Source organism: Neopsephotus bourkii, unplaced genomic scaffold, assembly GCF_033783945.1.
Source record: "Neopsephotus bourkii isolate Nb327-2 ecotype Australia unplaced genomic scaffold, CSIRO-AGI_Nbou_v1 NB_1292, whole genome shotgun sequence".
NCBI lineage: Eukaryota > Metazoa > Chordata > Aves > Psittaciformes > Psittacidae > Neopsephotus > Neopsephotus bourkii.
Genome location: NW_026901776.1, coordinates 1,098,263 through 1,114,688, shown reverse-complemented (window position 1 = coordinate 1,114,688; position 16,426 = coordinate 1,098,263). Strand labels below are relative to the sequence as shown.

The 16,426-nt window shown below is 40.1% G+C and overlaps 1 protein-coding gene across 1 annotated transcript in view; it reads left to right on the top strand.

Annotated features, from left to right (window-relative positions):
* The window catches only part of NID1 (nidogen 1), a 46,175-nt gene extending 33,989 nt beyond the window's left edge, over positions 1 to 12,186 (top strand). The window contains exons 15-20 of the mRNA XM_061365703.1: positions 714 to 840; positions 5,463 to 5,634; positions 6,154 to 6,311; positions 7,672 to 7,795; positions 8,909 to 9,021; positions 10,715 to 12,186. Coding sequence (XP_061221687.1) covers positions 714 to 840; positions 5,463 to 5,634; positions 6,154 to 6,311; positions 7,672 to 7,795; positions 8,909 to 9,021; positions 10,715 to 10,836 — 816 coding nt within the window. The 3' untranslated portion in view covers positions 10,837 to 12,186. The remainder of the gene's footprint in view (positions 1 to 713; positions 841 to 5,462; positions 5,635 to 6,153; positions 6,312 to 7,671; positions 7,796 to 8,908; positions 9,022 to 10,714) is intronic.
* The last annotated feature ends 4,240 nt before the right edge of the window (positions 12,187 to 16,426 follow it).

Here is a 16,426-nt window from a genome sequence, read left to right as displayed (position 1 = left end):
AGCAAAGGTGACAGACCTGAGAATCCATGTGAAATTATTGTTTTACGCTGAAAGTCACTTGCCTGGAAGAAAGAGTTTCAACTCTAAACTCAAACTCTATCTTCTTCTGCCTGGAAAATTGCAGATACATACATACTTATATGTTCCTTGTCCCTGGGCGTATTCTTTTCAGCAGAAAGATTTATGGAGTATTTAAGGTATTTTTTGTTTTTGTAACTAACTTTGCTAGAACTTTTTTGAGCCAAATGATGCTATGTGTGTAGCACTACTGAAATGTAGCCATAATGCATGATAAATGATGAATATCCAGAACACAAGTCAGATTTGATAAAATTCCTTATTCCTTGTTGAAGGGACAGAATAAGAGGAAATAAATACATGAGGAATAACAGTAAAATACCAACATGAACTTTCCTTGAATTGATATGCAGGTGAAGTTGTAGAAGTCAGACCAGCTGTTCAGTAGTGATACCTACAATGTTTCTTTGAAATTAAATAATTGTAAATGGTGTCTGCTAGTTAAAAGGGACTTGTAACAGAAAGTACAGTGACTGTCACCCAATCTTTTTCCCTGCCTGTCCTCCCCATCTCCCACCTTTTCTCAAGAATTTGGGGGTTTTTTTCAGGCTTGAGGCTTAGATCCGTAAGCTAGTGCTGCTGGCAAACAATTGTTATTTAGCATAAGGTGATGTAACTTGTTTGTTGACCAACAGGACAAAGTTGTTATTGGAGTTGCTTATGATTGCACAGACAAGATGGTTTATTGGACAGACATCAGTGGCCCTTCAATCAGCAGGGCTAGCCTGAATGGTGGGGAGCCAACAACCATCATCAAAACAGGTAACAGCACAAAACTCTTCCTCTTGCTACTCCCTAAGAATGGCATTAGACATTAATTTAGTAACAGGTACTTCCCAGCTGTTGCCTGAGATATAGCATTACATGTTGGTGTTATTTGGATAAACAATAGCCAAAAAGCCTGGATAACATAAACTGAAAAAAGATCTGCTCCCTGTGCAATAGCCCTTCACTGCCTTTCTACTGCTAAGACAGGCAAGAAGACGGCTCTCTTTAACTAAACTAACTTTAAGGCTGGAAGTGGAGCAGCATGTCAGTGAGATGTTTCTGTCCTTATCTGCAGTCACAAAATACTGTATCTGTCAAACCACTGAGTACCTTATGAACATCACTGGTAATGTTTTTAAGAAAGGTTGAGAGTTTTGAAAGATGAATCGAGCTGCTCTGGTGATTTTAAAGCATATCTCAAGGCACTACTCTGTGCAGGGTTCAGAGCCTCATAGTCTGGGCCTTGGACAGTGCCTCAGCTCCTCACAGGAATGGTTAGAGGGTATTGGTACCTAATTACAGTCTTAAGTACTGCTTATGTTCTTGCTGCATTTAGGAAAGTTAAAAAAATAAAACCCACAACAAAAAAAAACAAACAAATAAGCTAAAACCCAAACTTGTCCTCCTTTAGATGCTTTGCCCTTTCTAGGGAGGAATTTTGAGTTACGCTTTTGAGGCTTTTACTTCTCTCTACATGTGGTGGGATCTTAAGGGCTGCCACTAAAGTAGGGCAGCACAGCTAGTACTCTCAGGGCAAACCCCCAAGTCATGACATCCTGGATTTTTAAAGCAACCCAAGGCCTCACTTTCCCGCATTGAGGAGTGGCTGTGCTATCTGGCGCTCAGCCTGGCAGCCTTTGTGTAGCCTACCTCTTTTGTAGTCATGTCTTGTCAACCATGCTGGAAAGATTCCATGCTTCTGGCCATGAAGAATGGAATGCATAGGTAGGCTAAACTCATACTACTGTAGACAGACGTTATTCTTGCTTACATGCAATGGCTACAAGATGTAAGTATGTGAAGAAGGAAGGTTATCATTAAAACCTAAGTCATGTACTGGAGTAGACCCATCATTGTTCAGTGTACTTATGATCTGAAAAGGGGATGATGGATTGTCAGTTTGCTGTTGAATGGGTATTAAATGCAATCAAAACTCAGGCTGAGTAGAGTTGCATTTGTATGTTCTGTGGAAAAGCATCTGTGGGTGTCACTTACTTTTTTTGTCTGGCAAGCAAGGCAGATGCTGGCTAGCTGAGATTTGGTTGTCAGTTTCTCTCCTGTTCTCTGCCTGTCAGCTGCCTGCTCTGCTGAAAAATGGCTGGTGAGCACAGACTGAAGAGCCCCTGATCACTGTTCCTGGGCTTGGGGTCAAACAGTTGTAAAGGTGGTTAGAAACTGTTTCAGCTGTGACTTTCCATGCCTCCCAGTCAAGCTGTATAATAAAAGTGAGTAAAGCCACGTTGTTCAGTTTTTGCCCTTGGAGTTGCTCAAGGATTTGGGAATTGGACTAGAGGGTATTGTGAAGTTAGTGCTTTTATGGATTATGTCCTCTTCTTACACTCCTTCCCCTAAGGAAGATCCTTTGCAGATCCTTTGTCACAAAAACTGAGGAAATTATTTTAGAAAAAATGATCAACCAGTTTTAAAACTCTACAACAAACTTACTTTAATTTTCTTTGGATGGGTCGAGTATCTCCGCCTGGAGTTTCTACTTCAAAATAGCCAGCTTGCTGGGACTCCATTCAGGCTCTTAGGGGCAGTGGAAAAGGGAAGTATCTTGGATCCTACCATTGTCCTGCGAATGGAGAGCTTAAGACCATCCTTAACCATTCCAGTAATTACAGAGCTTTGTATTTCTGTCCAGCTTGAGATATTTGAAAGATGTCTTTTTCATCCCAACATATGTAATCTGAAAGGGACTCTAACCTGTAGTGTAAGCCTGTGCCTGAACATTCACAAATTCTCAGTTTCTGTGGGTAAAGGATTTCTGATTTCCACTATTACCTTCTCAGATTCTGCACTTTAAGAAGGGAAGGAAGGATATTGCTATTGCTAAAAATTGGATGTGGATGTGAATTAGTCTAATGAGTGTGAGCACACATTAAAAATCTTGCAATGTATAAAATATAGAATAGAGTATTTGTGAACGCTTTCAACTAAATTTGGTTGGTTTAGATAATTCAATGCCACATGGAAATGTCACAGGTTTTATCTGCTACAAATAGCATTGTATATGCATAGACATCTCATGATTTCTGTTCTGTTGTCTGCATACAAAGTGAATGCCATTCCTGAAGAGACGTTGAACGCTGTTGCACTTTACTTTCTGTATGTCAACGGGCTCTTCAGTAAGGAGTCAGATCAAAAGAAGGTTGAATATTCAGTATTTGAATGGATGTCTTCAATGCTGCCCAAAACTGAAACTTTAAAATTTCAGGAAATAAGAGAATGCCTCCCTCTTAGAAAACTCATGAGAATCACTTGTTTTGATCTTTGCCTTCTCCTCCTGTGAGCTGCAGCTGCTTTATTCAGTTCTCATGTATTTTTGTGGAATGCACTGGTTTTTTTTATTTGTGAAAACTCTTGTGATCCAAGTTGTGTTACTTTGCAGAAACATGTTTTATTGTGGAGCCCCATCCAGTTCTCATCCATCGCTGCAGCTGTATAGCCTGTGGAGGCTTTCTGAGCTTTGCAGCTGTGGAGGCAGGTTGGGAAGGAGAGCTTTCCTCTTTGTACCAGTAGCTTAAGTCTTATCAGCCATACATGACTATACAAGCATGTCCCCAGGGACACAGCCTGTGACTATCAGGCCTGATGACAGTATAGCAGGAATATATTTATGCCTCAGGAAATCCTGCTGATGATGAAGCCTGTGTATTCATTTATCCCTCTGTGGGGGATGGTTTTTTCTGTCTCATTGTCAACTGGACAAAGATATTTACATTAGACTTCTTTAAATCTCCTGGCATATAGCTGACACAAGAAAAACGAAGCAAAGAAACCAGTCAGGGAACAGGGGCTCCTGAAAATCAGTGGCAGAAGATCTTTTGCCTGCTACTTTCTTCCGTTCCTAAAAGAGACTGGGAGCTCCACTGCCACAAGTCAGTGATCTCAGAGACTGGGGATTATCACCAATGGCACCTTAAAAAAGGAGGCCACTGCCACGAGCAAGAAAAAAGTAGGAACATTTGAGGAGCTGAAATATATGGTGAGGGTGGTTTCTTGCAATGACAAGTTTCGCTCCACAGGGACAGTTGGAGAAGTACAGGTAATAGTGTCAAGTCAGTGTAACTAAGTTAAAGGACGCCAAGTGCCCTTTGGAGGACAAGAGATATAAACTGATTCACTTTCTTGGGCACCCACTCTGTATGAGTTGTGAGTCAGAAGCAGTGAAGTACATCTTATTTGTTCTTTTCTGCCTCTTCAGCAATGAATATACATCCAAAATGTCGTGTGTCCAGGTTAAGTATGGTAAGTGTAATCTACCTGTGCGAGAGGACAGAGGTTCTCTCTGTTGATTTTGAAGCTATTGTGCAGCTATTATTCATAGCAAAGTCACAGTAGCAAGTTTTAGCCAGCTCTCCCCAGTGTTCTGGACCATATGCCTTTTCTCCACAAAGGCTGTGTCGCATACTGTTTGTCTAATGACTGTCAGTAAATAAACTTGAAAATCAGCGGCATGCTATGGTATCACGTTGTGTCATTCTTGGATAGTTACATGATGTGTGGATCTGCATTTGAAAGGTGGCTCTTTTCAACAGCTGGCTGGTATGAAGTGTCACTTCATCTTCTTTTGGGAGTGATTATGTACCATGCTCTTTCTTTTGGAACAGAAATCAGACTGAATTTGCTTTGTACCTTTCTTTGACTTCACTATAACCCACACAGCCTGCCTGCTTTTTTTCAGTGGATGTATGAATCTTGTTTTTCATAGTGGCTGAATTAAACCTTCCAGCTACATATTTATTCTTCATCCTTCATCTGTGCTAGAACTTACTGCTTTAACATTAGTAATGTCATTATCTGCTATTTCCTGTTGCTTTTGGAACAACTAACTGCCCAAGAAAAACTGTGCACATACAGTACTAAAATATGTTCCAGAAAGAATTGCTCTGCAAAAACAAAGAACTGGAGCTAAATACTAATACCATTATATCTAGTGCTTTGGAGCTTGATTATCTTGAAGGATTGCATTGGCTAAATTTAGCATAAATCTGGTTTTCAGAGACCACATATGACAGTACCAAAGAACAGGAAACATTAAGGATTATAAAATTCGTTATGGATCTTGGCCTGTTAAGGAGGCTAGAAAAAGATTCTGATAATCTCTATTTCTCTACTATCATTTTTTTCTGTGCCCACCCCCCAAGGAAAGCTCACTTGCATGATGAGTCGCTTCCTCATAGAATCTGTTATACTATGTATTTATGAAAATTTTGTGCATTTAAACTTCATAAGGCAAATTGCATATTTGTCTTCCATCTGACATGAAGTAACTTTTGTTGGACCACAGCCAGAAAGCAGAAGAAAATCTATCTCTAGTTAACAGTTACGCTTATGAGACTGACATTGTGTATTAGGAATAAATAGGCATGTTTTAATCTGTTTTCCTGCAGACTTGGGAAGCCCTGAAGGGATAGCTGTAGATCATCTGGGTCGCAACATCTTCTGGACTGACTCTCAACTGGATAGAATAGAAGTGGCCAGGCTGGATGGGCGCCAGCGTCGCATCCTTTTTGACACTGGCCTGGTGAACCCCAGAGCAATTGTTGTGGATCCTATGAGAGGGTATGGATATGTTGTCAAGAGACGTGTGCAAAGTTTGATCTTTATTTGTTTGTTTAACAATGGCATATGTTTTTAGGCTGTCTGTAGACAATAATAGCACTAGCTTTTCCTAAAGCAACTAACAAACAGAAATGGGATGTGTGTCCTCTGTCTGAGTGGTACACTGGAAGTAAAACTTGTAAAATACGTGCTAGGTAATACTGTGATATTTTGTTGAGAGGTTTGTCAAATACTTATTTGTAACCTCACTTTAGGTACATTGTTTGCAGGATGACAAGTGTTGCCCTTACCTAAAAGAATATTTTTTTCTTTTTCAAGGTTACTGGTTTAAAATACTAGATTTAAATATTAATATTTTCATTTCCATCATGACAACCCTTCTTTCTGTACGTCATCCTTATTTATTTAAATTATTTACGGTGTGGACATTACTTTTATGTCCTTAGCATTTTTCTTAATTACAACAATATTCTGAGATCAGTCACTGTCTTAATTCTTACCTTTTTTTTTCCTCTTAAGAAACTTGTACTGGACTGACTGGAACAGAGAAGCTCCTAAAATTGAAACCTCATACATGGATGGCACAAACAGAAGAATTCTTGTTAAAGATGATCTTGGGTTACCAAATGGGCTGACATTTGATCCTTATTCCTTAATGCTGTGCTGGGTTGATGCAGGTGAAGAGCTGCTAAAGTCTTTCTTCACAATAGTAATAGAATAAGTATATCCAATCCTGAATTATCCACAGCCAATTAATAGCTCTTTGGGCTGCATCTCAGACTTCATGTCTTTCTTTTTGGCTTTAATATTCTCTCAATTTATTCATTGTTACTACCGCTGTAGTATTTACATCAGACTGTGTGAAAGCTGAAAGATTTCAATTCTGATCACAAAACTTTCTAGAAATGCAACAGGTTTGTATATGTGTGTCTTATGACTATGTCTTTAGGTAGTGCTTAGGCCTTTGTAAAAAAAGTTGTGATCTTAAGACCAGGAAAACACAGTGATTCATTTAATCTGGCCTACAGAATGTCATAGTGGGACTGTTGCAAGACCTGTAACCTTAGGCAAAAGTCAGCTTATAAGTGACTGAATCACATATTGAAAAAGCAAGTCACACTAGATTTAAAGATCAAGAGATGAAGGTTCTGCCACCAACCCGTTCTGAGTTGTGTGCCAGTGTCCTGCCAGTCAAAAACAACAACAAAGTGCTTCTAATTCTCAGTTAAACTTTTTTTTTTTTTTTTTTAATCTTGCTATCTTTCACTCTATAGACTCTGCCAGAGATCTCTTCCTGTGGAGGTGCTTTTACACTTCAAGTCACCTTTCAAGTTTTTGATAAACTAAAAAGATCGAGCTCTCTTTTTCACTGTAAGACACTTTCTCCTACCTTTAAATGTATCTCCTGGTGCTATTTTTCTCTTCTTTTTCTCTCTTCCTCTCATTCTCACATTTTCTTTTTTCTCTTTTTTCTTTTCCCCTAGTTTGAAACTACTTAAGAGAAACCTACAGGCATATACATTCACTAGCAGTGTTCTCAGTGTGTATAGTTGCCTTGCAGGTAGACCTTTTTACACCCTATTTGCATCAGGTATTCTTTCTGCAGTCTTGCCTTCATGGCCTAACCCAGCAAGCATTTTGGGAACGCTCTCACCAAACTAACTTTGCAAAAATGCCTTCCAGAGGAGGTAGAACTGGTTAGTGGCTGAAGTATCCCTCCTGAATAGAGTCAGCTTCCACTTCAGCCTGAGGATACTGGTATCTGCAGCAGGAATCTCAGCTTGTGAAAGATGTCCATGGTTTCACTGGCCATCTGGGTTCCTCTAAGTGTGTTGATTAGCATTAGCACCAAAGTGCTTTACCATCCAGCTTTTGGCACATGCAGAAATGTGGCATGGGGAAGTGCTTTGACTAAGCAGAGTACTGAAGGACTTCCAGGAGAATTTACTCAGTTCATGCTTGCATGCTTATGCATATCGTTAGTCCCTCATGAGAGCTCTCTTGCTCTGGTTCAAAGGCTTGTTTCCCTACACCCAGGTACCAAGAGGCTGGAATGCATGAACCCTAATCAGCTTGGTCGACGAAAGATTGTTGAAGGAATTCAGTATCCTTTTAGTGTTACAAGCTATGGGAAGAATTTATACTACACAGACTGGAGAAGGTATGTTATCTGCTAAAGAAATTATGGATTGCTTTAATCTGTTCTTCTGCCTGGTAGAAACTGGAGTAGATACTGCATTTCTCATGTGACTTCTCACCCATTCCTGTTTTGTTGCTTTCCCAGTGAAAGATGATTCAGGGTGGGGTGGATTTGTAAAGCTGACCTATTGATGTTGCCAGTTAACTGAGATTTCATTTTCAGCATAATGATTTGTCCCCTAAGAAAATACTTTTAACAGTGAACATTTTTGGGAAAGGAGTGGGAGCTAACATGTTTCCCTTATGGCTGTTCTTGCTGTGTCGTAGAGGGCAGAAATGTGTCACTCATGGCTTCTTATGCCCTATATTATCTGAATGTTCAGCCAGCAGTAAGAAAAAAAAAGCTTCTTTTGCTGTCTGGATGACATTTTATTTATGCCACATTATGTAAACTATTGACTTTAGAATCATGATTATGACTTTAGAGTTTACTGTATATTACAGCAAAAAAAAAATTTAGTTTTCCTTGACATAAATGGCTGTGTGGGCTCTATCTGCAAACTTGTACACAAATGAATTCACCAATTGCACCAGGAAGAGCTATTAATATGTGTAAGGATTTCCAAGGTAGAACCTAACAGCTGGGAAATGCTATTCTAAAGTAGGCTTGTGAAATGGGAAACTGTGTTACAGGTCTGCCAGTAGAATGCCCTTTTATTTTCAGGAAGAAAAGATTGTTTATGACTAGCTGTATTCCTTCCAGATATCAAACGCCACCTGAAATACATCATTATATATAATAGCTGCAAAGTCTGCTCTACCATAGAAAACATCAGAGAGGCAGAATACAGAGAATGCATTGAAAGCATTCCTGTAGAGGGACATTGTCCAGTGTTGGAATTTCCTTCAAACTTAGTAAGGTGGCTCTGTCTAAAATTTCTTAGCTGCCTAGAACGAAGGTTGTAACTCATTTGAGTTATCCAGGAAAGATGATGTCTTGGAGGATTTTGCCTCTGACATCACTTTCTAATTGTAAAAAAAGAAGCAATTTCAAAAGCCTTCCTTTTTGTTTGTTTTATTCTCCCCTGTACTTCCCCCTTCATCTCATTTTGTATGTTCTGTTTGCATATGGCAGGGATGCTGTTGTAGCAGTGGATCGCACAATTTCAACAGAAAATGATAACTTCCAGCCTCAGAAGCGCTCCCGTCTCTATGGAATCACTACTGCCTTCGCTCAGTGCCCAGGAGGTAATCCAGATGATTCTCAAGTTTTTACAGCTGTGCAGCACCTTGGCAGATAAATGAATGTAGTAGTAGCTCCCATTGACTAGCTGCCAACTGTTCTAGGTAACTAATGAAGAGTTGGTCAGTGCTTAGATTTCTGTTTACTCAGAAATTAAAAGCCACCTAATTTTTTTTTCTATCCCCCCCCCCCCCCCCCCCAAAAGCAGTAGTTGTGGTTTCCATATGAAACTAGAATAGAGAGGGAAGAAGGGGCCTGGTCTGTCCTTTTTGAAAGAACAAGTGTATGATCAATAGAAGGATCTGACATGGCAAAAGCTGCTGTCTTATCATTGTCTAAATTGAATGCTGTTTTCATGGTTAGGGCCTTATTTACTTATTTATTATTATGACCCATCCTGGCAGTGTTCAAGGCCAGGTTGGAGGGGGCTTTGAGCAACCAGATCTGGTGGAAGGTGTTGCTGTCTGTGCTGGGGGGTTGGAATTAGGTGATCTTTAAGGTCCCTTCCAAACCCATTGGAAGGGTTTCTGTGATTCTATGATTTTTAACTTTAAACTACAGAAATATAATGGTCTTCCAGATGGCCTTAATGAGATCCAGTGTTTTTACAAAGGGAATGTTGAGAACACAGCAGGTGGTAGAGTGGCTGCTCTGGTCTTTCTGTTCTGTTGAATGTTAAATTTTTCATATACTTTATTGAAAAGCCTCTTGTGAAACTTGGAAGAGAGGAAGTTGATACCCTTGGAATAACAATTTGTCCTTGGGAAGAAATATCACTGTTCAGTTATGTTGTTCTTAGGAAATCACAGAAGAGTTCACTTTTTTCATTATTACAGCATGGCTGGAAATACAGAAGTTGTGGTGTTTCTACTTTAGGACTAAAAACAACTAAGATAATTTCTCTTCAAATGATTTAATATATATAGTGAAAAATTTACTTGAAAGCTTTGTTCACAGCTTAAAAGCACATATAAATGTCATAATTAAGAAATCAGTTACATTGTTTTTACTAGTTAATTCGCTGTTCCATTTTGGTAGGTAGTGTAAGACAAAACAATATTGTGTGCTCTGAGTAAATGTTTATGTGTATAATATTCAGAACCTTTGTATCATTTCTTTCTCATATATCCATTTCAAGTGTTTTTTCTGGAACAGATGCTTTACCCCTCAGATCCATTACTTCTGGCACGGGCCTCTTTCATTTTACCCTTCCACATTAATGTGCTCCTGCCCACCCACTTAATTTTTTTGGTTTTGTGGGTCACCCTTCCAGTTTTTGTAGTGGTGTTATCCAGGGATGATGTCATGTAGTATTTTGGATTTTGTCCCCATGTGTTGCACTTGTATTTCCTCACTCGCTGTGTCTTCATTCTAATGTCTGCAACCACTTGGCCAATTTATGAAAGGCATTTCAAGAACAGCTCATTGTTTTCATGTTGCCTCTCCTGCTCTGTCCTTATACTATGATCTTTCTTTGGGGTGAATATCAGAAGCTGAAACAGGGGTATGATGACTCTCCTCTCCCTAAAACATGCTTTTGTTTCACTTGCAATCTTGTTATGGCTTGTTTTCTTAGTGTAGTCGTGTAACCTGCACTTCTTTTGTATTACGTGGATTGGTTTTATTGAGGTTTTGCTGTTTTGCTGTTGTTTTGGTGGGTTTTTTTCTTTAACATTTTATATCTCTGTTCTTTTCCAGGACATAACTACTGTACAGTGAATAATGGCGGCTGCACTCACCTCTGCTTGGCTACCCCAGGAGGCCGTTCTTGCCGCTGCCCTGACAACACAGTGGGAGTGGATTGTATAGAAAGAAACTGAGCATTAAAATATATTAGAGCAGCAGACGCCTTTTGGAAATGTGCTGTAAACAATTCACTCCTATCAACACAATCAGGCCCTAAAGATAAGTGCTCCCTGCTGCTGAGAGCAAACCATGATGCACATACGCAAGCACACACATAGGCAATAACTGTTTTGTAGCAGTTGAGCAAGACAGAGCTGCCCAGCTTGGGTCCAACTGTATCTTGTTCCTTGTAATATTATCTACTTGCTTTTAAAGATAAATGTGGAGACAGTAGCTCATGTGATCCTTCACACAGCAAGTGATTCTTTATAGGTGATCAACACTGCTTAGTGGGTGTATTTGAAGTTTTTGTTAGATTTTAAGAGATTTATGTTTCTTCTGAGGTGAATTGCTGAGCAGTTTCCTAAAATCCACTAAACAAACTTCAGATACAGATCTCAATTGCTGAGAGTTCATCAAAGAATTGATGTTGATTCATTTGGAGACATTTAGTTTTAGCAACACACAGTCACATTTGTTTCCTGAGAGCTTTTAAAATAACATTTCTGTGCTTGATTCTATTAGCCTGAAAGCAGTCTTTAAATTCTAGCTTAGAAGTCTTCCTCCTTTAGCAAATTGTGCTATGCCTTTTTGTAGACCATGAGAAACCACGGCAGTTAAAAAGTCTGATTTCCAGAAAGGTCACCTGTGTCTCGGTGCTTAAAACAAAAAAGACAGTAATCCACTACTTGTGTGCCAGTGTTTAGTAACAGCAAAAAGTGTGCTGAAAATCAAAGCAAAGTTGATGTAATTATCACCAGTGAGTTTGGAGCAGGTAGGGAAAATCAAAATGCATATTCTTATGTCAAATTAGCAGTACAAATCTGGGAGTGAAGTTTGGCTTCCACACTGTGTGTTGGGAAGGAAGCTTATCCACAAGCCAGCCTGCAGCAGCAGAACAGAATGGGGCTTGTGAAGTTTCTGCCAGAGCACATTTCATAATGTCATGATCAGAGAGTAAGCTAACATCCCCATTTCCTCACTCCCTCTTCAGACACAACAGTAACAGTTTTAAACAGAGCCAAGTGAGTCTTAACTGTGTGACAACTTCCTCTTTAATTGTATATTTATCATAAAATAACAAAGCATATAAACATTTTAAAGATTTTTAATAACTTTTTATAACTTTTAATTCATTTTATTCATACACTTAATCAGGTATGTTTTACTGTAAATATCAAAAATGTGTTGAAAAGAAGGTGCTTAATAACTCTTTCTCCAGAATTATTCACGTATCTGGTGAAATATTAAAGTTTACACTCTGTACAGGTATCTACAGTACAGTCAATAAAAATGTTTGGGTTTTATTTTCTGTAAAAAAGAAAGTCGTGCCTGCAGAAGGAAGTGATATGTGGTGTCTCAAATCTCTTTTCCTGTTGAGTTCTGGGTTTTAGCTAACTCTTTCATCTAGTGATGCTATTTCTCTTGTAAGATGCAATGCTATAGGGGAAAAACTGCTGCTGGGGTTTTTGTATGTTGAAACCCATAGGATACTTTTATTCAAAACAAGTATGTGAGAGCGCTTAAACAGACAGTTCCTTCTGTTCCGACACAGGACACTGATTGTTAATGGTTGTTGAACTTTCAAGTAAGCATAATTCAGTTATATCATACTTCAGACTTACGTGCTAGTGGAAATATAGGGCAAGGACGAGATTAAGTGTGTGTACTCGTCACAGCCTCACTGAAGTGTGGTCTGCTGGAGGTGGTGATGCTGAGATTTGAACTCAACTTTTATGGCTACAGCCTGTCAGTGCCTCAGGGAGAGTGGCAAAAGGCTCTGTAGTACTGTGTAGATAGACAGCTGGAGCATGCCTGTTAAGTGAGCTGTTGGAAAGGTGGACAGTGAGTCAGCAAAGAGACTACTGAGATCTAAAGGGTGGTGTGTGGAATTACAGGAGGAGATTGGTGTTGATCCATAGTGGGGACTACACATGATATTGGAGGAAGTTGGGTCTTTATTATTCACTCTGTGCTTTGATTTTATTTTTTTTTGATCCTTCAAAATTGATGATTGCCTGCTTTGTATATGGACCAACACAATATTTCTCTTTGTGCATTATGGCAATTGCTAATTTACTAAATCCCAGTCAGCTAGTTCTGTGCTTATCAATGAACAATGACAGATGTCAAAGAAAATACACCTCAGCAGAACTTCTAGCATTAATATGTGAGCTCCTATGTAGTCTATAGGACAAGGAGAGAAATTATATTACTATGGGCTCAGTTTTTAAACTGAGTGACTCTTAATTCGGGTATCACATCTGGCAGTAGGTAACACCTAGTTTAGGGGAAACTTCAGCAGATGTGTGTCAGCAGGATAGATATGGCAGTTTACACAACTTTGAACCAACCTTAAACATCCTGGTCCCTAAAAGTAAGAAACTTTTTTAAAGGCTTCAGTAGGTTTTGTTTCTCAGCAAATACTTGTTAATCACTTTAGCTGTTGTAGCTCTGTGTCAGAGTGCAGCAATGGCTAAGCTGTTCTTTCAGAGAAAGGAAACCAGCAGAAGCAGTGGCTTCATCTGCAAGGAACCAATCCCACTGTACCCCAAGGGAGGCAGACAATGCCATGAGGGTAGTTGGTTCAGCCCAGGGGCCAGAACATCAGGCAGTTCTGTAGTGACAGGGAAGGTCCAAAGTCAAGTTGGGGAAATTGAGTGAGGATCCCAGTCAGGTCTGGACAGAGTGACCAGGATCTGTGGTTTCCAGACAAGTCCATAGTGGTGAGGCAGGCCTGGAGTTAAAGCTGGGAAGATGGACTGGATCTGGATCAAAATGGAGTGCATGGCCATAGCACAGCTCAGGTAAGAGCCAGGGTGAGAGCTTCAGCTTTACAGCAGCCTTTAAGCAAAAGAGTCCTGCCCTTATTGAGGCCTCCCAACAGACTGTTTGAAGGTGAGCCTCTGCTGAAGTTCCACCAAGTTTTCTTCATACCTTCTATCAACCTGCTGGCCTTGTACAGTCAGCTAAGCTGCTAGTGGTCAGAGCGTGCTCCAGGTCTTGGCACTCTGGAGTTCTTTATTCCTATATAAATTTGCTTTCTCATTGAGTCTTGCTCAATCTTTGTTCTCCAAAATGATCTGTGGTGTTGAGTTCCTTGTTTTTATCACAGCTGGGGCAAGAATCTCATACTTTGATGAGATTTGGCATTAGCTATTCCAGGGTATCTATCCTATGCCTATCGTTTTTTTCAGTTAAATGTTCACAAGTGTTTTGAATGCTGCAAATGTGAATTTTCCGGTTCCTTCTTTCACACCTAAAGAGTTAATGGCGTCTTTTTATAATACAGAGTTTTCTCATGCTGACATGTCTAATTTGTCTACCCTCTCATTTTCCTGACTTGCTTATTACTGTCCTTTTTGGGGGGAGCAAGTACATTTCAGTTATATTTTTACATTGCATTTTGGGCTAAAAGGGTAATGGAAAATGGGTTGTGTTTTATTTCATTATTAACATTACTTTTTTTTTAGTATTATAATAGGCTAGGACTGGCAATCATATCAGTCTCTGGTTGAAGAAAATATCCCGTGTGACTACAGTTCACTTGTTTTGCTACAAAAAATAGTAGGTTTCCAGGTAAGGAGAACAGTTGCTTCAGTGGCTAAACAAAAGACAAAACACATCTTAGATTTATTCCAGAGGTAAGCTAAGTGTTTTCTTAAATGCTTCCATTCGGATCTTCCAGTACACATGGAAATATTTGATGGTAAGACCATTAGTGATGTTTAACAATGATGTAATAAGTTGCAAAACAGTGAAATTACTTAAAGTAGCACTGGCTTCCTGGTGACTTAATGGGGTGGTTCAGCTACCTTTCCATCCAAAGGGTGTTTGAAAACCCCTGCTTTACTCACTTTTTAACCTGTAAAGAGTTCTTTCCTTATGGTGGAAATTCAGTGTGGCTTTCTGAAACACAGCATCCTGTCCAGTGTTGTTCCAAGTTGGCAAACTGCTTACTCTGCAGTTCTTCAATTGCACAGTTTTGTCACAACATATTAGATTTTTAATTTGCAGGCATATAATCAAGAATGACAGATGAATGCTAGAGGATAATGGCCTTTCAATGGTAGTGTCACAATGCATCAGTTGAACCTATGGTTTAATGCAAACCTTTCTGTGTAGTATTTCATAGTGTATTGCTTGGACATCTTGCTGGGGATTAACAAAAAAAGAGGCAGGATGTGAAACACACATGGCTATACAGGATACAGTTGTGAGAAGCCCCCTGCTTGGCCAGTCTGCGAGAACTAAATATTACCTCCAGAAAGTGCTGTTCCTATCTGAGTCCCTAGCTGGGGATTTGGCAGCAGCCTGGTCATAATGTGGTTGAATCACCTCCTTTGTTTAAATTCTACTCCACTTGAAATCTGTCCTATATCTTAGGATAAATTTAGGACAGCATGCCAACACTATAGGTGACAGGTCAGTATATTGTATCCTACAGATGTGCATATTGTTGACTCTGGGGCTTTGCTTCACTAACAAAAGCCTCAGCTGCTAGTTGAATGCAGTGTGTGGGCTTCCCTGCTGCTTTGTGGCAAAGCAGATGGGACTGTAGTAACTTCATGTCCTTCTTTTTCCGGAAGGATTCTGGAGTTGATGAATGGGGACAGACTGCCATTCCCGCAAGTAATCAGGATGGTATATTTGAGCCTTTAGCTTCTTTGTCTTAAGTATTCACCAGAGTTCATTCAGTTTGTGGTGGTGTTGCTTGCTCTGGGCAGGAAGTGTTTCCTACCCAGTGGGGTGTCTGGAACACACAGGAAGCACAAGGAGGAGCTGCTTAGTGCAGGGCCTTCAACTTGAGGAAAATGGGGTGGTGTACAGATGTCTGTGGGGTATGCCAAGTGGCAGCTGTGTATCTGACCCAGTAACTTGCATAGGAGCATTGGGGATGACAGCGGAAATCTTTCCAGGAGCTGTGTAGTATTATGGAGAAAGAGGAAATGTGTTGGAAGGCAACTGAAGGGCAAGATTTTATGGCAGTGGTTGCAGATGTGTGTGAAGTTTGGGAGGTGGGGGAAGCAATTAGCATGATGGTGATGATACTGTGCTTTTGTGGCCCTCAGTTAGTTCAGCAGTATGATACAGGGAAGAGGTGAAGGAGACTAAGATGCAGAGTTGTTAAGCTACAGTGGGTTTTGGAAACTTTTCCAGTCTCTTCCCAGTACTACCGTAGTATTGCACTGACTACAGCAATGTCTTCAGGCACTGTGGGATAAACTGTGGGATCCCAGATCCAATTCTGTTTAAGGACAAAACCCAAGAGCACAAGTTCTTTCTACCTCTCTTCCCTACTTCCTGTAGATGAGAAACCCAAGCAGATAAGCCAGAAGAGAGTAAAAATGCAGTCCACCCAGCTTCCTATCAGAGGGAGAGCATGCTGCCAAGCATGGCTTCCCTCATTTCTGACACTGCTCCAGAATACTCTGGCGAGCCACTGCTGGAATTTCATGGTGCAGCTGCTCTTCCATGTTGGTACTCCCCAGATGGTTTCTAATCCCCACTTGCACCACCCTTTCCAGGACTAGATCCTCTAGCTATGGCTTGCTGTGCACATTA